This window comes from Staurois parvus, unplaced genomic scaffold (genome assembly GCF_062004578.1).
Source record: "Staurois parvus isolate SC_StPar_1 unplaced genomic scaffold, SC_StPar_1.0 ptg000168l, whole genome shotgun sequence".
In the NCBI taxonomy this organism is placed as follows: domain Eukaryota; kingdom Metazoa; phylum Chordata; class Amphibia; order Anura; family Ranidae; genus Staurois; species Staurois parvus.
Window position 1 is genome coordinate 1,025,155 of NW_028317964.1, and position 27,366 is coordinate 1,052,520.

General features: G+C 40.9%; 1 protein-coding gene across 1 annotated transcript in view; it reads right to left on the minus strand.

Moving 5' to 3' along the window:
- The window catches only part of MAP1A (microtubule associated protein 1A), a 228,449-nt gene that overhangs the window by 134,467 nt on the left and 66,616 nt on the right, over window positions 1-27,366 (minus strand). Inside the window, exon 2 of the mRNA XM_089676391.1 lies at window positions 21,243-21,344. Coding sequence (XP_089532517.1) covers window positions 21,243-21,344 — 102 coding nt within the window. The remainder of the gene's footprint in view (window positions 1-21,242; window positions 21,345-27,366) is intronic.

A 27,366-nucleotide genomic window follows, 5' to 3' on the forward strand; every position in this document is an offset into this window, starting at 1 on the left:
ACCCATTCAATTTTGCTGCATTTTAAAACTGGATGTTTCCGGACCCATTTTGAATTTATGGGCAGCTGAATGAAAACAGACTTACGCCCATTTACATCAGACTACCTTTTCCATAACTTTTAGGTCCAGAAAATCAAAAGTGACATGGATGCTTTAATTTTTTTTTTTCAGACTTGGATGGACTGAGACACAGTCAGTTGCAAATGGACATCTGTTTATATCCTCCTGCCTATAGATTTACATGAAGCTGTCTCAGTATCCAGAGAACAGAAGGAGGTAAGATCCAATCCAAGATCCAGTTTCAAGGAGCAATGAACTATCAATGAATATTAAAGATATTCTCTGGGCCCCCTTTCCACCCCCTTTTCTAACCCACCCCACCCCCACTTCTCCATGTAATTGCTGGCATTAAAAATCATAAGTTCAAAAAAATGTTCCTACTCACCTAAATCCATGGACACATGGGGGTTTATTTACTAAACCCGGAGAGTCCAAAATCAGACTCCCTTCTGCATAGAAACCAATCAGCTTCTAACCTCAGCTTGTTCAGTGAAGCTTTGGCAATGAAACCTGGAAGCTGATTGGTTTCTATGCAGAAGGGAGTCTGATTTTGGACTCTCCAGCTTTAGTAAATAAACCCCATGATGTTCCAGTTCCAATTCTTCTCATTTCTTCTATGCACAGAAGGCAGGATCCTTCTTCAGGTGTCCATGTCTCCACTAGAAGACATACCGTATTGATGATATCAGCACAATGGACTGGCCAGTGTGGGCATATTTGCAAGGCTGGATTGTAATTGTAAGTCCCTGTGCTCAGGAACATTGTTGGACACAGATGGCAAGCAATAAGTTTAAGGGTTTAAGTTTTGCCTGGAGATGACATTCAAAGCCCAACCACAGGAATGAAAAAAAAAAACCTGCACTGCAAGCGTCAAATGCTCAATAATCCCTGGGGATGAAGAATAATGTGTAAAACTTATGCCTTGCTCTGGTGCAATCTTCTGCTCCAGGTTGTGGGCAGGTCCTCACCTTCCTCATGTACAATGCAGACCTGTTGGTCCTTCATTGTACTTCATGAAGTGATTTTGTGCCCATTGCCCAGAGATTCTTATAGAAGAGGCATTGAGGGATCAGTCGCACAGATGGAAGAAGCCTGCTGGATTGTAAGGAAGAGGAAAGTATTACACCTTGCCCATTCCCTATCATTGAGGATCATTTTAATCTTGGGGGCGGGGGGGGCACAGAAAGTGTAGTTGTTTTTTAACTCCTGGAGTTGGGCCGTAACAAGGCAAACAAGGCATTTGCCTAGGGTGGCATTTTTCAGGGGGGCAGCAGCATTATGCAGGTGGGCAGTGCTGCCCTCCGAAAGAAGGGATGGAAGAAGGGACATAGCCAGCATGGGGACCAGGTGGGATCTGAGAGAGGTTGCAGACTGCTTGATGGTGTATGCAGAGCCTGGCTCTTGTTCTTGGGGAAGTACAGAGCTGCGAAGCTGAGTGTCTTATCTCTTGCCGGGGAGGGGTGGGGGGATTGCCAGTGTATGGGGGGCTGGGGTGTTGTTGGTCAATGTCAGGCTCTCTTCGTGGGGGAGGGAGGTGCTGGTCGGTGTCAGGGTCTCTACGTGGGGGAGAAAAGCCAATTTTTGTGTTGCCTAGGGCAGCACGAAAACCTAAATACACCACTGAGCGTGAGCCGTCTTTTTAGCTGGTAATGGGAATGTCTGACAAATTTGTTGTGCCTCTGGATTGGTGTTTGTCCTCCTCATATCGTTCACCATAGCTCCTACAGCTTCTTTTAAGCTGCTGATCTCATCTGCTTTTTCACCTCTGATCCCTCTAATGTATTGAAATATTTGTGGTGTAAAGGCAGTAATGGCTGAATGATTTTACCGCAGTGCTCCCCAGGGCACATCAGCACCTCCACAAAGTCTACTGTCAGCAGAGCCATGACAACATCATTTGTTGCAGCTGACACCACTGCTGTAGAGAGAGGTAGCCAGGAGATGAGAACATTTAAAAACATGTATTCATCTGGTGCACGGTTTGCAACAACATCAGCTTAACAGTTAGTGCTATTTACAAAGCAGATTTTCAAGTTTCATTACTCATCAGATGGATTTGTGTCCATTTAATATGGTGACTGAGCTTGACACAATCTTCCGCAGTTCAGTGACATCGAACAAACATTATTACCATTATTAGATTAACCAGCTGCACTGATAAGTAACTAATAGATTCTGACATCTAACAACTCAATTTTTATTGCTCCCATCTCTTCATTTGTTTACAGTGGAACTTTACTTACAAAATAAATATTTGTGGACAGGCAGGCTTTTCAATGCAGAAGAGACATAATGGTTTTGATTTACTCATACTGGAGAGTGCAAAATCTGGTGCAGTTGGGCATGGTAACCAATCAGCTTCTAACTAGCTTGTTCAATTAGGTTTTGACAAAAAACCTGGAAGCTGATTGGTTTCTGTGCAGAGCTGCACCAGATTTTGCACACTCCTGATTTAGTAACTCAACCCCAATATGTCTCTTCTGTATTAAAGTATTCTTACCTGGTTGTCCTCAGTGTACAATTTTGGTGTCTGCCGAGATGAATGAACTCCCGTATATGCATGGGAGTTGCGTCATCCTGGCCCCGCCAATCAAGAAGGCTGAAGATCTGAACCAAGAAGACTGGTCAAAAATGTCAGCAGCCAGTGCAGGAGCTTGTGGACATCGCATTGCTGGAGTGGAGGTGTGCAAAGTTCTGCTTTAATGTTGGACTCTAGGTAGATATAAAAACACATATCAATGCGGCACCATAATCATTATAGGTATGCTCAACTCCCACCCCCAATGTTTCTTTCCTCTTCCCTGCAGTGCTGTGTTCTCTTCAAAACACATACTCACCCGCTAAGCAATTATAGCATTCTCCCACTGAAATCTGCTATTTAGGTGACAAACCCTTGGCCCCACACCGCCACCCTGGTCCTCTATAGTTGGCTGCTTATTCCCGATGCAGCCAGCTATTGAAGATGTGCCGGCCCTCCCTCAGAACTGGCCCAGCTCCTTCTGCTCTATTTGCTCATTCATGCAGCCTCCTAGGAGATGTGATGGATGTATCCCAGGAGGCTGCAGGACCAGGTACACAGAATTCTGGCCTAGGCCAGAATGGCAGTAGGAAGTATGGCCAATAAGTATGAACTGAAATTCTGTCTGGGTAGGGGGCTGTTTAAATCTAACTAACCTTATTTTAAGAGTTAAGTTCTGCTTTGATATATTTTAAAATGTACAGTTTTTTATTACAAGCAGTACCTGAATTTGACATGGTATCAGCTTCTTGCAGTCCTTGGGCATCAGGTCTGGAGTGTGAGAGGAAGGAGTAGTACAAAAAGCCAGTCAGTTCATGTGCTGGCAGGAGGAGAAAGAAGAGTGACCGGGAGACAAGCTCATTGCTGTGCTGCTTCTCTTTTCACTGCCTAGCCACAAGGCTGGAGCGGGACTAGGGCAACCTGGTCTTAGAGGAAGTGGGTTGAATGATGCTCGTTATCAGACTGTGGACATCTAGAGGCAGAAAAAAGTATTGTGGGGGAAATTTCTGACTTGAAGTTGAAAAGCTGATTTTGTTACTTTTTTATTTTACCCGTTATCTTTTAGTTGGGTATTTATGTTGGTCTTTTTGTTTTTGGCTGGAATTCTTCTTTAAATACATTCTAGTCAAAAATTAAAAATTAAATCTTGAGATGCTTTCAGGAAGCACAGCGTTTTTGCTCATGTTTGATATTTCAGCTTTTCCTCCAGACCTTGCTGTAGTGCACCAGTCTACCCCCCTTCCCTTTTGTCAGTAATCCAGTTTGTGATGCAGGAGAGCTTTCTATACACATACACAGCAGGATCTCTGCTGTCCCTCACATAGCAGCAAAGCTTAAAGTAGGAAAGAAAAAGTCACTGTCACAAACGAGATTTCATCCCACCTTATAAGTTTAAAGCTGAATTCTGGAGAAAACAAAAATGCTTACTTGCAATGGGCTGCAGCCGCACTGAAAGCTTAAAAGCTGGTTTAGGTCTAGGAGACCACAAAAAAAGGAATTTTGACCAGTTAATTCTATATCTTGAGTACAGTACAGGACACATGGTCATAAACCATGAGTTACATATCACTACCTTCAAGAGATTGGACACTGGAAAAAGCTTTTCTGGGAATGCCCCCAGTGCACCCTCGTATAACTCAACCTACTCCTAGAGCTCCAGTTTCGTAGCAAGCAATAAGGAGAAACAACATAGAAAACTGCAGAAAACATGTTTCAGGCAAGATGTAGGAAAAGGAGGACAATACCCTCATTGATTTGAAAGGAAGTGTCTATCTTGGGGAGGAAGGAAGGCCTGAGTCTAAGCATTACCTGGTCCCTATGTAAGACAAGAAAAGGCTCCTTACAAGAAAGGGTCTGGGACACACCTGATGGAGGTAATGGGCACCAAAAAGGCCCCCTTACGCATGAGATCCCCCAAGGGGATATACCAAATCAGTTTAAAGCAAGGTTTTTGAAGAACCTAAAGCACCAGATTCAGATCCCTGGGAGACACAGACTTTACAGTGAGGGATTAAAGGTCTTGACAGGAGAGTGGGAATCCAAAGGTTCCTGGAATAGGATGGATAAGGCAGAAACCTGTCCCTTTGGCGTTCCAAGAGCCAGATGCTTGTCCATACCAGAATGGAGGTAGATCAGGATGTGAAGAATATATTATTCCTGAGGGTTTAGGTGCCTACTCATACACCAGCCAAAGTAGGCCCTCCAAGTCCGATGGTACATCTTTTGAGAGGAAGATTTTCCCTTATGCTGTAAAGCACAAACTGTTGGTGTTATATAAATCCTGAATAATAAAAATAATTTTCTTGCCTTAAACAAGGTGGGAATGATAGTCAGCAATGCCTTTATCCTTTAGGACCTGGGTTTCAACAGCCATGTCATTATAGCCAGCAACTAAGAAGCAGGGTAGTCTTAGCTGACCTGAGAATCCAACAGTTGGACCTCAAGAAGCAATCTTTTCCTGTTTAAGGAAAACTGTGGCCTGGGCTCTTGTCCAAGATGATCCCCTAAGGGTCCATGCACACTGGCTTAATAAACAGGAGTTTTGTGTTCTGCCTGTAGAAGCAGCTCAATGTTTTCCTATGTCCATGCACATTAGGACATTTGAGGCATATTTTAAACTCAGCGTTTAAAGGCCGAAAAAAACCCTTCTGGTTTGCATTTTTGATTGAAAAACGATAAACACTCCTACAGGCACCTAAACATGTATTCCAAAATGCTCTATAAGAGCATCTTTTCTTCCAAGGGAACTGGCTTTTATTAAGCACAGTGTGCATAGAGCCTCATACTCTGGGTGAGAGAGGGCAATCTTCTACAAGTTGATCAGCCATCAGAAGGTTTAAACAACCCGTATTGTCTTTTGAATGTTGGAGGACAGAATTGTGGCTAATGAATCTTTCAGCAGAAAGTTGTCCAGGTACCCCCTGACATGAATTTCCTAAGATGTTAGCAGGGTCAGGAATGGAATAGGCACTTTTGTGAAGATTTGTGGTGCAGAAGAGTTTGAATGGCAGGGTCACAAATCAAAAATGTTGGTCTCCTGCAGAAAAATGTAGAAAGTGTAGCTGCACAAGAAGATGGGAATGAGAAGATAGGCACATTGAATGTCCACAGATGGCAAAATTTATGATCTGAGAGAAGCGGTGGCAGATCTTGCAGACTGCATGTAGAATTTGGGGACAAGACAATATCAGTTTACGGATTTTAGGTCCAAAATGAGGCAAGCTCCTCCATTTGGTTTTGGGACTGTGAAAAGGTTCAACTAAAACCCCTTGAACCTTTCCTCTGCAGGAACTTGGATTACCACTCCTTGTGCCTGAAGATGACTCAAGGCAGGGCACAAATCTGCTTATCTTTGCGGTGAAGCTGGCAGATTGTAAGTTAGGATCTAAGGAGGGTGCAGAGATAAGAAATTTTATTTTCCCCCTGGAAATTACAGAATGGACCCGCACTGCCCCCCCTTCATTGTGAGAAGGACCTCTGTGCAAGCTCAGAGGGTTTGGGGGTCAAGGTTTGCAACAAAAGGATGGACCTGCCTTTGACTTTAAGGATGAATTATGTATTTCCTATGGTCATCAGCTCCATCTAGTGGTGTGTTATTTCCTGATTCATTCTTTTTTTTTTTTTATAATTTAAATATTTATTGATTTTCATTTTAAATACTTTTCAACATCATGATATACAAACATATATATATATTTATACACTATAGTATCCATCATTTCTACTTTATTTACTTTATTCCAAAATCCCCCCCTCCCCCCTCCTCCACCCTCACCCAAATCCCATCTTCCTGCTTTTCCTTTTCTCTACATCATTTTATCTCAGCAAGTGCAGTTTTCCTATTACTTTCTTTAATCTTTCCTATATTTCATATATAATTTAGCTTTTTCCCAATTCTCCCATTTCCTATTATAAATCTCCATCCTATCTTCCTGGACATGGCACAACCTTTCCATCTTTTTAATCTGCTCAACCCCTTCTATCCAGTCTTCTTCCTTCGGTACCTCTGTTTGCTTCCAAAACCTGGGTATCAGAGCTTTTGCAGCATTAATGTAGCACCATATCCCTGATTTTTTATATTTATTGGCTGATATGTCCATGTTATGCAAAATACACACTTCTGGGTCTACTCCAATGTCTATTTCTGTTATTTTTCTTATCAAATGGATTATTGTCTTCCAGAATACCTGAATTTTTGGGCAACCCCACCATATGTGATATGTTGTACCTATTTCACCACATCCCCTCCAACACCACGGTGAACTCTCTTTACACATCTTATTTTCAACATTTGGTGTAATGTGCCATCTTGTCAAACACTTATAGTTCATCTCTACTTCTCTCATAGAAATGTTTTCGTGGGTTAATCTATACATTCTCCTCTGCTTCTCCTCATCTATCACGCTTCCCATATCAATTTCCCATTTTGTTATATATGTTGGCTTTGTGTTTATATCTAGTTCGGTGAGTATTTTATATACCTTAGCAATCCCGTGTTTCCCATCACCTTGTGTACCCAAAACCTTTTCAAACAAGTTCCAGTTGTCTCTTGTCCTTAAAGGTTTTGGTAAACTTCCAACAAAACTCCTCAATTGAAAATACCGCCACTTGTCTAATTTAGTGAAAATCTCCCCCTCTTTTTTTTTCAATTCCCCAAATGATCCTATTTTATCCCCCACCAAAATATCTCTTAATTGAACCTCTTCCTTTTTAAACCACCTTCCTCCTATTTCTTCTCTACCAGGGGGGAAAAACTCAGTGTTTTTTAGTGAAATCAGTGTTGAATTAAAAGACCATTTCATACTTTTGTGTAAATTATCCCAAATTTTTAAAACATTCAAAGTGTATGTATTTACATTATCATTTAGGCCCCTATACTGTGTTGGAACCCATATCACCTTACCCAAATCTGTTCCACTAAGTTCATTCTCTATTCTCACCCAACTTTTTTTTTGGTTCTGTATCCAGTCTATAGTTCTTGCCAATACTACAGCTTTGTAGTATCTTTTAAAATCTGGAAGCCCTAAACCACCTCTTTCTTTCCTCCTACTCAACAACTCATATGACAGTCTTGGTTTTTTATTCCTCCATATGTATTTTGTTATCAGTTTCTTAATTAACTTAAAAAAGATCTCTGGGAGTTTAATTGGTATCATTTGATATCTATATATGATTTTTGGTACTATTATCATTTTTACCAGGTTAATACGGCCTATCCATGTCGGAGTTCCCTCCTGCAATATTTTTAGCTCCTCTCTGATTTCATTATTTCCTGATTCATTCTATGAAGAACATTCGACCTGGAGAGAAAATAGCCTAATGACATTCATGTTTGCTCCTATTAGCACAAAATGAGCACATATGCAGTTTCATGAAACAAATAGCTCTGCAAATGTTTTTATAAATACACTGCTCAGCATCTCAGTGAGTCCCTGGAAATTTTTGGTTGTAATTCTAGACATACTATAGATTAAAACATTCTTGTGGAAGCAATTCAAATAGAATAAAAGGAAGCTCAGTGGAGACTCTTTATAGTTGGGGTAAGTGGGGAGGTTGGCTCATATTTGTGTCCACATATTCATGTAAAAAAACATATTTTTTATTATACGGGATTTATACAGCGCCTATAATTTGCGCAGCGCTTTACAAAATGAAGGAAGACATTACAAATAGAATACAATTTATGGAATTTATTTGTGTTTTACACCATTAGTATTTAGCATACTGCATAGTTAACTGTTTTTTTTTACAGTTGCTAACAGTTTACATTTGTATTTCTCACATACTTCTTTGCAATGGTTTATCTGAAAAATATCTGCAGTTTGCTAAGATCTGTGGATAGGAACAGGAGAGTTCTGTTGCCATAGCAACTCAAGCATACCCTTGTTACAGCACCACCTGTTCTGCAGCAGTCTGGAGATGGTTGCATGCTCTGTGCAATGTCTACATGAACATTCCAGCCCTTACCCTGCTGCAGATCATGATACAAACTGCCTTATGGGACTGGCCATCAATCTGACAGTTATTTCAAAATGATTTCACAATAGATCCATTCTGCTAAGAGAACGGAGTGAATGTTATAGAATATAAAATACATCAGTGCTCTCTACATGACATAAATTAAACAGATGCACCGGGGAATGCTAATGAAAACAACTATTTGTTAAAAATAACACAAGTTTGCATTCAGACCTAAAGTAGTATTAAACCTTCATTTTTTTAAAACATTTAGCACAATAAAATAAACATTTCCCAGTAAGCAGTTCCTACCCCATCACTTGCAGTTTGCAACCTTCAATGCTGCTGGCTCCTATTCTCTCAGTGCTGCTTCCCTGAACTTCCATATGGAAGAAAAATATATTTGAAATACATGTAAAAAAATATATTTGAAATTAATTTTAAAAATATTCTTCCCAAATATATTGCCATATATTTGGAATACTACAAATTTTATTCAATATATTTAAAAAAATATATATATATCTATCGATCCCCTCATGTTTTGCATTGTATTGTTATTGTTCTGTCACATGTTCTGTCCCCCTTTGTAATGTACAGCGCTGAGCGAACTATTGGCGCTTTATAAATACTATATAATATATATATATATATATATATATAATATTTATTTATTTCAGATACTTGTATAGCGCCGTCAATTTACGCAGCACTTTACATATATATTGTACATTCACATCAGTCCCTAACCCTCAAGGGGTGTACAATCTAATGGTCCCTAACTTATATTCATACATACACATACTAGGGACAATTTAGACAGGATCCAATTAACCTACCAGCATGTCTTTGGAGTGTGTGTGCGTGTATATATATATATATATATATATATATATATATATATATATATACTGCATGTTGAAATGTGTTTTTATTGCAAAATATGTGAAAAATATTAAAAAAAAAAAACATTTCAAATATACTGTATGTCTTTAAAAATGCAAATCTACATTTTTGGAATGCATTTACAAATATATGTAAAAATATATGTTAAAATGACTTTTTTGTAAAAAAAAAAAATCTGCAGAATATATTTTAAAAACATATTTTTAAAAATATGTATTTTTAAAATATATTCTTCAGATTTTTTTTTTAACATATAAAAAGTCATTTCAACATATATTTTTACATATATTTGTAAATGCATCCAAAAATGAAGATTTGTATTTTTAAAGACATGCTGTATATTTGAAATGTATTTTTAAAAATACTTTTCATATATTTTGTAATAAAAACGCATTTCAACACGCAGTGTGTGTGTGTGTGTGTATATATATATATATATATATATATATTATAAATATATAGAAATATATTTTGAAATGTATTGAATATGGCCAAAATTGTAGTATTTCAAATATATGACAATATATTTGGGAAGAATATTTTTAAACTATGTGGGAGTCATCACAGGAAAGTGTTAAAAGTGAACAATGCAGTCTCCATTCAGTCTGTTAGCTTGGAGAAGGAAGGCAGCGGGGAGGAGGGAGGAGCAGAGGAGTGCCGTGTCATCTTAGGGTACAAGGTTGTGTGATGCGCACAATGTAGGGAGACACAACTCTAGTCCCTGCATCCAAGGGTGGCTCCATAGGATGCTCCAAGCGAAAGGAGCCACCCTTAAACTGGAACATAGGCAAAGATTGAAAGGTAAAGAAGCTACATACTTAGTATGTGAATAAATCAGCTGCCAAAAGTACTTAACAAGCTGAGGGTTTAACATCACTTTAAAGCCGTTAGCATCGACCTTAGAGTTCAGGAAAACATATTGCATTATGGCCACTAGGTGGAACTTTCATAGGAAATAAATATTTGTTTACTATTATGGTGTGCTCCATCTAGTGGTTCTGATGTGTTATTTTTCTGAGTCACTGTACTCTGTAAATAACACTTGACCTGGAGAGAAAGTAACCTAATATAATTTCATTTGTGCACCCCCCCCCCCCCCCCGTTCACACATATCAAATATTTGTGCAGCTTCACAGAATGAATAGCTCTGCACATTTTTGAAAAATACACCCCCTAGTGTATGATGACACCAACATATTGATGAATATTTATTAGCATGAAAGGATATCAAGACACCGCCTCCAACATCCACCCAAGTTTGCAACTTGCTGACACTGCAACTCAGAGCAAAGCCACATATCCAGTCTTCCAACTCCCTAGTACTGCAGATTGGAATACTGTATATCTATCTAACTATTGGCTTCAGGAGGAGTTGTCTCAGTTTGTGCTACTTTATAGCAAACAAAGAAATTTAAAGTTGCCATGGAAAATTCCCTTTGGTAAATGAAAAATTGAAAATGATTTGCTGATATGCAGAAATAAGGACAGCTCTGAATTCCTTATTTGTACAGATAGATAGGTACAGTGGAGTGTAGGACCCTTTGCAGATGGGGCCATTGAGCTGCAGTGTATCCGGGAGTCAGTAAAGACTGCGGCTGGATGGGAATGATGGAAGGCCTATTTCACACAGGCTTCAGCCTGTATAAGAGCAGTGTGAACAGCAAGCTTTGGCACAGCATTTGCAGAGCTTTCAGCAAGCATTGTTGAAGCTTTCAAAGTACTACTAGCAGGCTTCAGCAGGCTTTCATAAGCTTTAAGACGCGTTGAAGCATGCTAGCAGCTTGCTTAACGTGGCAATCAGCACACCCATTAGGATCTGTGTTCAACATTTACAAACTGAAGCTGAATGGTACTTTAAAAGCTCTCAACAATGCTTGCTGAAAGCTCTGCAAATGCTTTGCAAAAGCTTGCTGTTCACACTGCCCTTATACAAGCTGAAGCCTGTGTGATATAGGCATTACAGGGATAGGGCCAAAAACACAGGTACCACTTGGTCTGCTAGCAGGCTTCAGCAGGCTTTCATAAGCTTTAAGAAGTGTTGAAGCCTGCTAGCAGCTTGTTTAAAGTGGCAATCAGCACACCAATTAGAATCTGTGTTTAACATTTACAAACTGGAGCTGAATGGCACTTTAAAAGCTTCAACAAAGCTTGCTGTAATCTCTGCAAATGCTGTGTCAAAGCTTGCTGTTCAAACTGCTCTTATAGAAGCTGAAGCCTATGTGAAACAGGCTGAATGCAGAAGACCTGTATTCTAGGTATTCATCCCTGAACACAAAGGGCTCAAAACACAGCTTTCGGTCCCATCCAGCCACAGCCTTCCAGAGAAGAAGTGCGGGATGCTGCACTTGTTCCTGCCAGGCAGTTTAAAATGACAGGAAAGATGCAATGCAGCTAGATGGCACCATGTGCAAAAGGACCTAAGGAGTTAATTTATTAAAAAGAAACATTTGTAATAAATATAGTAATAAATGTTTATTTTAGGTGAATAAACTAACCACCTTATCAAAGCACTGGAAAGATTCAGCATTTCTTATTCCGAATGGATAAATAGTGACTCTCAAAGAATCAATTATGGTTGGAAACTGTAGAGAACCAAAATGTATACCTACATGGAAGCCAGCCTGGTACAGAGAGGACAGGATGTCCCATGGGCTTAATTTGTGCATTATTTGTAACTGAAGTGAAACACAAGCTTCTCTCTCTCTCAGTAGGGGGTATGAGAATACTGGGAAACCCCATCTATAAACAGAACTATTGCCATGGCTGCAGAGGAAGGATATTGTCAGTTTTTCTCAGTTTAGGGAGATCACAGCTACTGGCAGTTTCAAATGTATAAGTAATTTAAAATTCATTCTTTACTAAAATTACATTATATGATATATTATATATAACATACAGGCAGGCACTGCACTGGGGCATGGAGCATAACAGGAATTTTTTTTAATATATTATTATTATTATACAGGATTTATATGGCGCCAACAGTTTGCTCAGTGCTTTACAATATAACGGGAGACAATACAACAACAATACAGTTCAATACAAGAGGGACAGGAGGGCCCTGCTCCTTGGAGCTTACAATCTAGGGCAGCAATGGGCAAACTACGGCCCGGCGGACCTTTTAATCCGGCCCGCAGAGCTAGGCTCCCGCTAGGCTCCTCTCACAGTCCGCCCTGAAGACCGGTGTAGCATGAAAATCTGTCTCCTATGAGGATCTGTCCCCCTCGACGTATCTGTGCATGTGCCGGAGATCGCCGATCGGCTGCTAATGCCTGAAACTGGCACATGCGCAGATACGTCGAGGGGGGCAGATCCTCATAGGAGACAGATTTTCATGCTACACCGGAACGGCGCGGGAAGACGGCGAGAGGAACGCGCGGAGCAAAGGTAAGTGAATTGACACAGGGGGGACTTGGGGACTTAATATGGGGGATTAATTAATATGGGGAATTAATTACTATGGGGGGGATGAATTACTATGGGGGGGATGAATTACTATGGGGGATGAATTACTATATGGGGGATGAATTACTATATGGGGGATGAATTACTATGGGGGATGAATTACTATATGGGGGATGAATTACTATGGGGGATGAATTACTATGGGGGATGAATTACTATATGGGGGATGAATTACTATATGGGGGATGAATTACTATGCTTACTATGGGGGAATATTACTATACTTACTATGGATGACACATACACATCATTCATCTACTCTTGGTCCGGCCCCCGGGTCCAATATATGAACCCATTGCGGCCCTCAAGTCAAAAAGTTTGCCCACCCCTGATCTAGGGGAATATATATGTATATATACAGTTGCAAGAAAAAGTATGTGAACCCCTTGGGATTACGTGGAGGTTTGCATGAATTGGGCATAAAATGTGCTCTGAACGTCATCTAAGTCACAACAATAGAAGAACACAGGCTGCTGAACATAATACTACACAAACATTAGATGTTGCCATGATTTAATTGCACATAACATGTAAACATTCACAGTGCAGGGAGGAAAAAGTATGTGAACCTTTGGACTTAATAACTGGTTGACCCTCCTTTGGTAGCAATAACCTCAACCAAACGTTTCCTGTAGTTGCAGATCAGACCTGCACAACGATCTGGAGTCATTTTGGACCACTCTTCTTCACAAAACTGTTTCAGTGTAGCAATATTCTTGGGATGTCTGGTGTGAATCGCTCTCTTAAGGTCATGCCACAGCATTTCAATTGGGTTGAGGTCAGGACTCTGACTGGGCCACTCCAGAAGGCGTATTCTGTGCTGTTGCAGCCATTGTTTTGTTGAATTACTTGTATGCTTTGGGTCATTGTCCTGTTACATCACCCATCCTCTGCGGAGCTTCAGTTGGCGGAAAGATGGTCGTACGTTTTCCTGCAAAATGTCTTGATAAACTCTGGAATTCATTTTCCCATCAATGACAACAATCCGTCCAGGCCCTGAGGCAGCAAAGCAGCCCCAAACCAAGATGCTCCCTCCGCCATGTTTTACAGTGGGGATGAGGTTTTGATGTTGGTGTGCTGTGCCTTTTTTTCTCCACACATAGTGTTGTGTGTTCTTCCCAAACAACTCAATCTTGGTTTCATCTGTCCACAGTATATTTTGCCAGTAGTGCTGTGGAACATCCAGGTGCTCTTTTGCAAACTTCAAACGTGCTGCAATATTCTTTTTGGACAGCAATGGCTTCCTCCGTGGTGTCCTCCCATGTACTCCATTCTTGTTAATGTTTTCCTTATTGTAGATGTGTCAACAAAAATGTTAGCATGTGCCAGAGATTTCTGTAGCTCTTTAGCTGACACTCTGGGATTCTTCTTTACCTCATGCAGCATTCTGCGCTGTGCTCTTGCAGTCATTTTTACAGGACGACCACGCCTAGGGAGAGTAGCAACAGTGCTAAACTTTCTGCATTTGTAGACAGTCTGTCTTACCGTGGACACATGAACATCAAGACTTTTGGAGATACTTTTGTAACCCTTTCCAGCTTCATGCAAGTCAACAATTCTTGATCGTAGGTCTTCTGAGAGCTCTTTTCTGCGAGGCATGGTTCACATCAGACAGTGCTTCTTGAAACCAGTAAACCCAAAACAGGTGTGTGTTTTTTAAGGGCAGGAGGCTGTCAGCAACACATCCAATATCATCACACTGATTGGAGTCAAGGTTGGCTCACTCCTGGCTCCAATTAGCTCTGGGAGAAGTCAGTAAGCTAGGGCCTCACATACTTTTTCCTCCCTGCACTGTGAATGTTTACATGTTATGTGCAATAAACCATGGCAACATCTAATGTTTGTGTAGTATTATGTTCAGCAGACTGTGTTCTTCTATTGTTGTGACTTAGATGACGTTCAGAGCACATTTTATGCCCAATTCATGCAAAACTCCACGTAATCCCAAGGGGTTCACATACTTTTTCTTGCAACTGTATATATATATATATATATATATATAATTATTTTTATATATATATATATATATAACATTTTAATAAATATACATATTTATAATTGATATATATTTTAATATATTATTTATTTATTTTTAAGTATTTTTTTTTGCTTCTATTCTAACAAAACAAGAGTTTCCTTGAAATTTGGTGTGAAGAAATCGTTAAAAAAAACCCAAAAACCTAATAATATAAAAAAAATGCAAACTAATTACAATTCATCAGAGTAGGTTAGCAAGTCTTGATTACAAATATCCAATCATCAATGTGCAAATTTAAATATCTGACTGCTTAGTGTCTGCCACCCCTCTCTGCCAATCCCTTCACTGGCTTCTGATCAACCAAGGAATAGAAAACTAACAACAGACAAAGCCATTCACAACTTTGCCCTGAAATACAACACCAACCTCATTTCAAAATATAACCCAAACCATCGTCTTCACTCCTTCTAAGACCTAATGCTCTCAGATTACCTTGTCACCTCCTCCCATGCTCACTTCCATTACTTCTCCAGCCTTCCTCTGGAACTCCCTACCCCAATCTGTCCAGCTATCTCCTACTCTGTATGCCTTTAAGCAATCACTGAAAACTCATCTCTTCAAAGTAGCCTATCCCACCTCCACCCAATAAACTGAACTTTTAACTTCTCCATCAGCTCATCCTTCACAGTTATTAACTTTTGTATCACTTTCTTCTCCCTTTTAGATTGTAAGTTCTCACGAGCAAGTGAGGGTGCAGCCACACTGTAAAGTTTAACTGCTTGTTTATTCTAGGGCAGGGTAAAAGCGTTTTTACTTACCTGATCCGCCACTCCCCCCCCATGTTGCGGCAGTGGGCTGTCCTTTGGCATTCTCAGGTCCATTGTAGAGCTATGGAACCTGCATTGGTCTTGATTATGTCAAGCCCTTAGACTGCTGGAGCATGGGGGAGAAGATGATGTGGGGGGACTGGTCCAGCAGTGCAAAGCAGCAGATGACTGGGTAAGTAAATGTTCTTTTCTATGCCTCCTAGACCTAAATGAGCAGCTAAAAAATTTTCAAGTTTCCCGGAGTTTGGCTTTAAATAAACGAACAATAACGTATATACATCTTGCAACTGAGATACTTTGCTACAAGTACTTTATAATGTAGTAACTACATTCAGTACATTCTTAGTGTGATAGTAAACATTGGTAATCTGTGAGACATCACTCAATTGATTCTGTTATGAAATATACATTTTACATCTCTCAGACCCCCCCCCCTTCCCACGAGGCATTTTGTTCTGTGAAAGTGGCACCTGAACACTCTGGCACACCGATCAGTGGCTGCAGCTAATTGGCTGTAGATGGTGCTGGATTGCCAAATAGGCAGAGTAGGCACCAGCCTATGGTACCCATGCCTTGCAAGGTGATTGTAAACCTCAGACATGAAATCTGAACAAAACACATATTTCTATAGTGTTTACTTGCCTCTCTCCAAAGTACCAAGTGTCATTTCTCTCTGCAGTCTAGTTCCTCCGTTGTCACTTCTGACACCAAGAGCTAAAAAAGGTGACAAGGGAAGGAGCTCCAGGTGATTGACAGCCTCAGGTCTGTTTCTGTGAGCTGTGTGAAAGGGGGGGTGGGTCACTTCCCTCCAATCAGCTCTCTGAGCTCTTGTACAGTGTGTAACTGCATCTCCCCGCCCCCTGATTTGTGAGTCTGAAAAATCCTTTAAGGGCTCATGTACACTGCAGCTGCTAAACTGACGTTCAGGAGCTGTTCTGCATTTTTTTCAGCAGCCCCTGAACTCTCCCTAATGTTTTCCTATGTGTCCATGAAAACATCGTCGTTTACAGTCGTTTACAGGCAGTTGAGTTACAGTCTTTTTTTGAATGCACCAAACTTGCGTTCAGGAACAGATTTTATCAGCATTTCAAACTCCAAACGCTTGTAAACGCATGTAAACGCGGCTAACCGCATTTATAAGTGTTTTTTAACTGTTCCATGTCCAAATGCTGTCCAGAGCCTTTTTTCATCATCGGAAATGCATGCAAAGCATTTTCCATGTATTCAAATGGACCCGGTACACCAGCGCAGTCAGTTCCAGGTTTGGCATGAAGGAAAAAATGGTAGAATGTGCCGCATTATGCGCATGATGGGATCCATAGTGAATACAACCAGAAAAGACAGGCAACCTCAAAACATACTGCTCTCTCTGCTTCTGCTCTGTCTATTTCTCTCAAAATGTCTGAAACAGTTCATTTTTTACTGTTTTGTGCATTCTGGGCATTTTGGAAGGTTTCCTGAGGTTATCTTTAAAAAACGCTTCTAAACACATCCGTGCATAAACGCGGTATGCAAACACGGCTAAACAGACCTTTTTTAACCTACTTTTTCCAGCAGTCAGTTTCCATCATTCAGAAGTGTTTTCATAAACATCCCATGTACAGGAGCTCTTAATCTCTGAGTTTTACAAGGATGCACAGGACAACCGGCTGCAAATAAACAGGTACAATTTATGTAGGAGGCTTTGTTTAATCTCTGTATCTCCTGAGGCCAGTCACTTCACTGTGGACATCGAAGAGCTTACAACCACTTTAAGGGCCCTGCGACAAAGGACCAAAATAATCCGTGATTTGCCGCTAGAAAAAAAATATTTTTTTCAAAATAAAAGCTCTCCAGGCATCAAATACACCATTACTGTATAATTCTGTAGCTGAAGATCTTACATTGTAATTCATTTGTCACTGCTAGGTGGCAGCAAAGCACCTTTACTAAACATTGAAAATACTTGGACACTGTGATCAGAAGAAAGTACAGAGCATAGCATATGTCAGGTTCAATTGTAAAATCTATAAAGCTGCAAAAAGTGGGCTTATTCAGTAAGGTTCCCAGAGTACAATAGCTCACAGCAACATATCAGATGTCTTTTTTATAGTAAGAGTAGTAAAAAAAAAGATTTATAACTGGCTGTTGTAGGATGTTGCCCTTTGCACATTATTATGTATTTATTTTTATTTATTTCAGGCACTTATATAGCATTGTCAATTTATGCAGCACTTTACATATATATTGTACATTCACATCAGTCCCTAACCCTCAAGGGGTGTACAATCTAAGGTCCCTAACTCACATTCATACATACACATACTAGGGCCAATTTAGACAGGAGCCAATTACTCTACCAGCATGTCTTTGAAGTGTGGGAGGAAACTCTCTGCACTGAATTACTGAATCATCCTAGGTAGTATATACAATAAATATTACATTATTACAATGGAATCATGGCTCAGGACCATATTGTGGAAACTACATATTTTTTGAAAGTCAGTTCTAGCAATATCTAGAGATCTGGTAAAATGATAAAAGAGTAAACATGTAAGTATGTAACACCGCATTACAATTAAAAAAAAAAAACAACAACCCACAAAATAACTGATTTCATATACAAGCCCTCAAGTCACTGTTTAGTAGATGTACCTCTGACAACAATTCCAGCTTTCAGTCTATGTGGATAGGTCTCTATCAGCTTTGCACATCTGACCTAATAATTTTCCGGCAGATGTTTCCTTAAAGTGGCTGTAAAGGCAGAAGGTTCTTTTTACGTTCATGCTTTCTATGCACGAAGATAAAAAAACATTCTGCGTGCTGCTCCCCCCACAGCCCCCCTAATACTAACCTGAACCCATTCCTGGCTCTCCCGGGTCTCTCTCTCCTCATTGGCTAAGACACAGCAGCAGGAACCATTGGCTCCCAAAGCTGTCAATCACAGCCCATGAGGAAGAAGCAGGGCAGGGCCAAGCCATGCTCTGTGTGTCTTATGGACACACATAGGCGGCTCAGGAGCGAGCATGTGCAAGCAGCTTGCTTTGAGGGAACTCAGCAGGGGAGGAGGAGCCAGGAGTGCTAGGGGGACCCGAGAAGGGGAGGATTGGACTGCTCTGTGCCAAACCATTACAACTAATGTTTATTATTAAAAAAAAAAAGCTGAACCTTTAGTATCATTTTTAAAGAAGAATATTGGTACTAAACCCAGGACCCTTTATTCTCTATATCTGGTCTCCCACAGTACACAGAACATGGAAATGCAATTATTTTAGTAAACATAAACTGCTAAATACCTTTTCTCATCAGTAGTATATAGCAGTCTTGGGGCTTCTATCAGTGTCCAGGAGGGCACTGGTTAAAGCTTGCAGGAGGAGTTTTTATCCTCTCCTGATTGTCCTATGAGGCTACATAACCCCTGACCCTCTGTTTGGACAGTGCTGATTGGCCCTGTGCTGATCACATGCACTCTCCCTAGAAATAAAAACTCTCTAGCAATACACACCAAACTGAGCATATGCAACTTGCCACCAAGGCTCTGTTCTATCAGCAGCTGGATTGGGGACTATAGAGGAAGGGGAGGATCAGAGAAGCCAGGATCAAACATTCTTTTTACACAGAGGGTTATGCAGAGGGTTAACCCTTAGGTTCCACAGTGAGTATAACAAGCATGCTTTACTGCATATACAGACTGATTTTACTGTTGTGGGTTTAGTAACACTTTAAAGCTGATTACCCCTCCCCCCAGCACTGTCATCATTTGGTGTGTGCGCAGATATGGCAAAGGCCTCTGCATGGACTTCAGGACCAGGCAAAGACCTGTGGCACATTCATGCATGCGCCGTGTTTTACCACCCATGCACTGACAACCTGGGATTTGGTACCTCCAGAACTGCAACATCTTCACACATGCACACTCATGCCCATGAGCTCACAGATTTGCCAAAATTGCAAAGGCAGAGCCCTTCTGTACAACTGCGCATGTGTGGAATCTGGCTGCACTGAGGCGCCAGGACCACTCATTTTCACCTTGGTGAGAAAGGAGGAAGTGTTGCACTATAATGATATCAAAAACACTTAGGGCCAGTTCACACTACAAAAATGCACTCTGGATACATTCCGGATACATTTTTGCTTACAGTTCACACCACAAGCAGTTCCAGTGCAGTTTGCCATGTTCCAGTATGCTTCTGTGCAGAAAAAATGCAGCATGTTCTACTTTTTTTTCTGCACCGGAAACTGACTGCATTAGTGTGAACTAGGGCCATTGGAATACATGGAAAACACTGTGCATGCATTTTTGATGCAGAAAAAAAGCGAACTGAACTAAATCTAGTGTGAACTAGCCTTTAAAAAAAGATCTAAGGATGGCAATACACTATACAATTTTCTGTCCAATTTCTGCCCAATTTCCTTTAGATTTACCTTCAACCCTGTAGTGCAAGGGCCTGCCTAATTGGATACAATTGAAAGTATTGTTTAGGTTTGACCTCATATTATATGGTTTTTGGTAAATCTAAAGCAAAATTCTCAAGAAATTGTGGAAGAGTCAGGGGGCTACAGCCAAGTGCAAATAATCTTGGGGTTTTTTTTGGGATGAAGGACCAACTCTGAGCTGGCATACATTGGTCCACTACTGCTTAGAGTGGGGCATGTCTGTGGTGGGAAGTTCTCATGAATGTGACCCCGCACAGTGCTGCCAGTCTTTACTTTTGATTGACGGCGCACAGCAGAGGGCAAATTCAAAAATCGCTATTGGACTGAATAGTGGCTATGGGTCCTCTCACTACCATGTTCTGTCAATCAAAAGTAAGGTGGCTCTAATGGTGAACTAGTTTCTCAGATCCCCATCAGGCTCTGCTCACACCTAGTACAAAACTCCTTGGGCACGCACCTGTCAGTAGACATGGTGGACATCTAATGGTAGCTTAAACCATAGAATACAGAAAAGAGCACCAGACCAAAACCAGGTAAAGGAATCCAAGATAATTTTAATTGTTGGTAAAAAAGTCTTAAAAAACAGCCAACAGGTTTCGGAGGCGACAACCCTCTTCATCAAGGCCCAACACAGGCTAAAAGGTAAAAAAAATAAAAGGATAAAAGCTCAGAGAAAACAGCAATTTCACAGATCTACAGTATATTAGAACCAATATTAAACCCTCCTCATGGAGTAGCAACTTGACAGCAGCTGCTGAGTGGTGTTGCCCCGAAACGCGTTGTTTTTTTTTTTTTACTTTTTTTTAACGAACTATTAAATGACCTTGTACTGTTTTATTTGATTTTGGTCTGGTGCAGTCCATCTTTGTCAATTGTTGGAGAGAATAAGCTCCTCTTGTTTGGACATTCATCTGTACTCTTTTTAACTTTGTATTTACTGCTTTGTATTTACTATGTTTACCGTATTATTTTTCTTTTCTCCAACAAACTGACATTCTTTATTCCTTATTTATGATAGTCATTGAAAAGAAAATGCTATCCACTCTAATTAATACAATATAACAACAGTGCATGATGGTGTCATTAAGGGAAGGTAACAGGAATATATTCAAACCTTTGACATCTGGAGAAAAATGAGCAAGATGCCGAGTCACAAAGAGCTTGAGCTGTGCGTCCAGGTCACAGGTGCCAAGGTTGATATTCCACGAGCGAATTCCTGGAAAGAGGATATCAGTATGTTACTGAGTGCAGTATAGATTTTTATGTAACTCTATATACATCTGTATCTGTTTTATGACAAAATCCATAGCAGACTGGTATAAAGGCACACAGCACAGCAAAAAGCGGGTGTATCTCAGACTCTGGATTCCCGGCACTCACACTGAAGATGGCGGGCATTCCATGTCATTGGAAGAGACAAGGAGATGGTCAGCAGTACACTCTTTGTTTAGTGCGATTATTTATTACAGGTAGTTATACAGCACTGTCAATTTTCACATATATTGTACATTCACATCAGCCCCTGCCTTCAGGGAGAGCACAATCTATGGTTCCTAACCCACATTCATATACTAGGGCCAATTTAGATACAAGGCAATGAATCTACCAACATGTCCGTTTGAGGAAACCCACACAGGAACAAGGATAACCTGCACACTCCATGCAGGTAGTGTTGTGGGTGGGATTTGAACCAATGACCTGAGTGCTGCTAGGTGGAAGTACTAACCACTTAGCCACTGTATCAAGGCTTTCATCTACAATGGACCACACACAATGGACCACAAGGCTTCACGCATGTTCTCATATAAACTCCCTTGGTCATCACATTAACTTAAAAGTTAGCCAGCCAACCTGAACCAGTTTGCTTGCTGTGAGGCCACATATGTCAACACTAAGGGCTTCTTCACACTTGATTTGATTACTGAAATTGGTATTAAAGCCAAAAGCAAATATTTATTAAATTGCAGCTTGCCAATTCTTAGATGTGATGACTACATTAGTTTTCTTTTTGTAGTTTATTTCCTTTATTTTCACTTAGTAACTCTGCCAGTAAAGCCAGCCATAGATGCTTAGAATCTCAGCCGGTTCAGCAGAGACTGACCGAGATTTGGTCCATCTATGGGCAGGCTGATAGTACCAAAGTTGATCCACTGATTGATTTGGGTACAACCAGCATGTTGGATATTGAGTGTACAGACAGTTACACCTGCCACCCCATAGAGGAGAATGGAGGTTCTAATGAAAAACGGACAGGCGAACCAGATCGGAATGTTTGTGTGAAATGGGCATTTATTTCCATTCCTGAGCAGAACTCAGGGCAGGGGAGACCCTAGGGGAAGAACATTTCCACACTGATGCATTGTTTTCTTTTATCTTTCTGGTCAGTGCAGAGTTTCCATTTTTCTGATTTTGTACCTTCCTAAAATATTGATTGCCTGTACCATGAGATAAATAACGAATATTTTTTTTAGTTAATTGACTTTAATGATTTATCTCAAATTGTTTGCACTAATTATCTCACATGTGTATTGAATTGAACAGTATTTACTGTAAATTCAATATCTAACTTTCATAACTCCACCTCCGCAACATCTCCAAAATACGTTCGTTCCTAACTCCAGAAACCACAAAGCAACTCATCCACTCCCTTATCATATCACGACTTGACTACTGCAACTCCCTCCTTGCCGGCCTACCCCATCACAGGCTATCCCCGCTTCAGTCTACCCTGAATTCTGCAGCCAGATTCATCCACCTCACCAACCGCTCCATATCCGCCTCCCCCCTCTGCCATTCCCTCCACTGGCTTCCAATTGCCCAAGGCATAAAATTCAAAATACTAACATTGACGTACAAAGCTGTTCATAACACTGCCCCAAACTACATCACCGACCTGATATCCATCTACCACCCAAAACGCACTCTCCGCTCCTCACAAGACCTCCTACTCTCCAGTTCCCTGGTCTCATCCTCCCATGCCCGTCTCCAGGACTTCTCCAGGGCTTCCCCTATCCTCTGGAACTCGCTACCCCAATCCATCAGACTGTCACCTCACCTTTAGGCGCACCCTGAAAACACATCTCTTCAGAGAAGCCTACCCCGCCCTCACCTAACTGCTGATCTCCTCCGCTCTTCCCACCACTCCATCCCCCACAGCTATTTCCTCCTGTACCACTCTCCCCTCCCTCCTAGATTGTAAGCTCCAAGGAGCAGGGCCCTCAAACCCCTCGTGTATCGCATTGTATTGTTACTGTACTGTCTCCCACTATAATGTACAGCGCTGAGCAAACTATTGGCGCTATATAAATACTGTATAATAATAATACTAATAATAATAAATTGACTCTTACTGCATGCGATATTTAAAAAAACATACATGCGTAAAAACATTTAGTGAACTGAGCGCACTGTGCCATAGATATTTTGCAGATACTTACTGTATGTCATGACATAATGCAAAACAATGCCATCATATTCACCTCCATTTCTCTATCAGCCTCCAACAACCACATGCTATTCTTCAAAATTATATTCATTCTGTACTAACAATTTGTATCTATTGCATATATAATTTTTCAGCAGAAAATGCATATACATGATTTCACGTTTATGGATTTAAATGTCTCATTTATTGCGATGGGAACCATCTGGCACTATAGCTATTAGATGTTTGTGCCAAACTGCTTAAAAGTAGTGCTGATACACACATTATAGGAAAATAATATTTGCCGTCCCAAAAAAACTATGCTGATTTTGTGACTGCAATATGTATGCAACTATAAAACTGTACTTTAATCTAGTAAACCATGCAAAGTTCAGAATCAGTTGTATTGTTAGGGAATGGGAACATACTGTATGTGTCAACAAGGCTTCTTTCACACTTGTGCAACTTTTCATGTGACTTTGCACACATAAAGTGGCACGACAATTTGCAGCCAATGCATTTCAATGGAAGTCATTCAAATTTATGCAACGTAACCCCTTTGCTCCAGCGCCTCCTGGCCCTTTAAGAGTTTCAGAAGCCGGGAGGCGGGGTGGGGTTTTAGGGTCCTGTGACCGCCGTGATTCGCTGCCACGGCGGTCACATGATCGGAAAAGGTCCCGATCGCAAGGGGAGATCGGGACCTTTCCGTGAGTCATGGACATATATGCTGGGAGTGCGCAGGTATTTTCAAATGATACGCACATATGCGGCCACTCAGCATCAAGGCCCAGATGCCAAGAAGCTGCATATTTGCATGCGCTCAGCGTCTAGGGGTTAAAGTTGCACTTTAAAAAAGTTCCTGCACTATTTTGATGCGACTCAAGTGCTATAGACTACTATGTAATCTTTCAAATGTCATATGAAAGTTGCATCTTAATGTAATAAATACATTGTGCAACAGCCAAAGTCAACATCAACAGTGAAAGTTGCATTCAAGTCACACCCATCCAAAGCCGCATCAAAGTCACAATGGAAATCGCACGACTTTGGAGATGCACAGGTGTGAATGAAGGCTAACACATTGAATTTTTGCCAACTGGTTCTTTTTTCAATTTAAGGTTTCTAAACTGTCTTTTCTTTGGCAGGCCTTAAAACACTTACAGCCTATCTAAACCCCAAAACAAAAATGTAATATTTTGCAGCTTGCCAGTCCTTAGATATGGTGACTGCATTAGTTCTTTTTTCTAAGGCTTTTTTCTTATATATTCACCTGATGATAGTGGCGCTAACACATGTCCTGTCTTTGGGTGGCTACACTAGCTCCTCCACTGTGCCTATGGGGTGCAACATAGCTATAAATACCCTTTTTACTTATCTAAAGCCATGATCATGTGAAGCTCAGGTCTCAAGTCTTCTCTTTTATTTACATGGGAAGGGATCCTTCTTTGGGAGTTTATGCCTACGAGGTGTGGACAATGCTACTGGCTGTCCAATGGCGTGGGTCTCTCATGGCCCAGAAGAGGAAAGAGTGTGGGGGACTATCAAAAACCAGATGGTGTGGTAAAATCTGTAGTGATGGATTCATAGTCCCACAATAGCACTGATGTAGGACACACATGGTAGACTTAGGTAAGTATTCCTTGTTTCACAAAGTAAGAAAAAAATATAGGATTGGTGAAATGGGGTTTGAAAAGTTCATGTTTGGGCTTTAAAGTGGAATCAACCCCTCCAACATAAAAATTGCTAGGAGCTATAGATTTGTGGCATAGGAAATATTGGCAGGTGAAGTGGTGGGGAAATGGTAACAGTGGCAGATAGATCAATGACAGGTTGGCACACTAATTATGAATATAGTTACATAGTTAGTCTGGCTGAAAAAAGACAAAAGTCCATCCAGTTCAACCATTAAAAAAAAAACAAGTTATAATCCTATACCCACAGTTGATCCAGAGGAAGGCAAATAAACCCAGCAAAGCATGATCCAATTTGTTCCTGCAGGGAAAAAAATTCCTTCCTGATCCCCCGAGAAGCAATCGGATATGATTGTTCTCAGTCAGTGACTCACTAAACACAAATGCAAGGATAGGAATGACAGCAGTAAACAAACTTTTTTATAATGTAGAATTTGAATGTTCACAGAAATAAGTGTAGCCAGGTACTGGCTACATCATTATGTGATTCAGGGACATTTACAGATGAGACTATGGTTATTCCCAGTACGGGGACTGCTACATCACTTCCTGTTAGCAGAGTGGATTCAGCTCTTCTGACAGCAGAGGATCTTGGGGACTATAGTCCTACAGACAATACATACTGTATTTCTGAGTGATAATTGAACTACAACTACCAGAGAGCTGGGGAACCAGAAGGTTGCTGGGACAGCAGATATATTCTACAGCACGGGTGTCAAACTGGCGGCCCTCCAACTGTAGCCAAACTACAAGTCCCATGAGGCATTGCAAGATTGACAGTTACAAGCATGACTCCCAAAGGCAGAGGCATGATAGGACTCGTAGTTTCGCAACAGCTGGAGGGCCACCAGTTTGACACCCCTGTTCTACAGCAAGGGACTGGCTCAGACTCTGGGTGCGGGATTCCGGACTGAACACAGGGAGACTGCCGTTCTTCTCCAGAGACAGATTGCTGGCCTACTACTACAGGACTCTGGATACCAGTTCAGCACATTGGTGATGGCGATCGCTACACCAGGAACGCATCAGCTTCTCAGGATTGGAACTGTCACTATGCAGTCTTCAGCCAGTCATCTCTGCTTGCCACACTGACAAACTGTCAGGCAGTAACTCTGCACTGCTCTACAAACAGCCAAGAGCCTGTGCAAGAACCCTGTTCCTAGGAGGCCGTGCTATCCATGGGATTGGTGAGGGGCGAATGCCCAACCTCTTTCTGACAACACTCTAGAAACACTGCATGTAAGACACATTTACACCAAAGTACTAAGAGATCTTTGCTTTGAGCATTTACTACAACCTATTTGTTATCTTAAGTGTTACTAAACCCTGGACCCTGCATTCACTATATCTGGTCTCCCACAGTGCACAGAACATGGAAGTGCAATTATTTTAGTAAATATAAACTGTTAAATATGTTTTCTCATCAGCAGTTAGAGCAGTCGAGTGACTTCTATCAGTGTCCAGCAGAGCACTGGTTAAAGCTTGTAGGAGGAGTTTTCTTTCTGCTCTAGGAGGATGTGAAAGTCCTGACCCTCTGTCTGGACAGTGCTAGCAATACACACCAAACGGAGCATGTGCATGTGACTACGGATTCAGTCTGTATCAGGTGGTCATTTCAACAAGAGGAGGGGCAGAGACAAAAGGATCAAACAGCCTTTTTACACAATGCAGAGGATTCACCCCTTAGGATCCACAGTGAGTATAACAAGCATGCTTTACTGTATATACAGACTGATTTTACTGTTGTGGGTTTAGTACTTTAATACTAACTTTAATTGAATTGCCATTACTAACTACTGTATATGGGCCCCACCAATGCAAGCAAAATGGCTACATCAGGAATTTTAAACATCAGAACTCAAGCTGTTACTTCTAGGTAAAGGAACCTCTTCTCATCTAAGCTACTGTTATTCAAATTATGGTTTCTATAACCATTTATGCCAGAATATATATTTACATAATTCTTTGCATTTCCTATTGTGACACAGGTGGCCCAGAGGGATCTCATAAATCAACAAGCCTTTTCTTCCCCATCCTGCTGCTGGTGTTGCAGTTACATAATTACAACGTACCATTTGTGAACATATAATCTGTTAACCGTTTCTATTCGGTTATTTCCATTT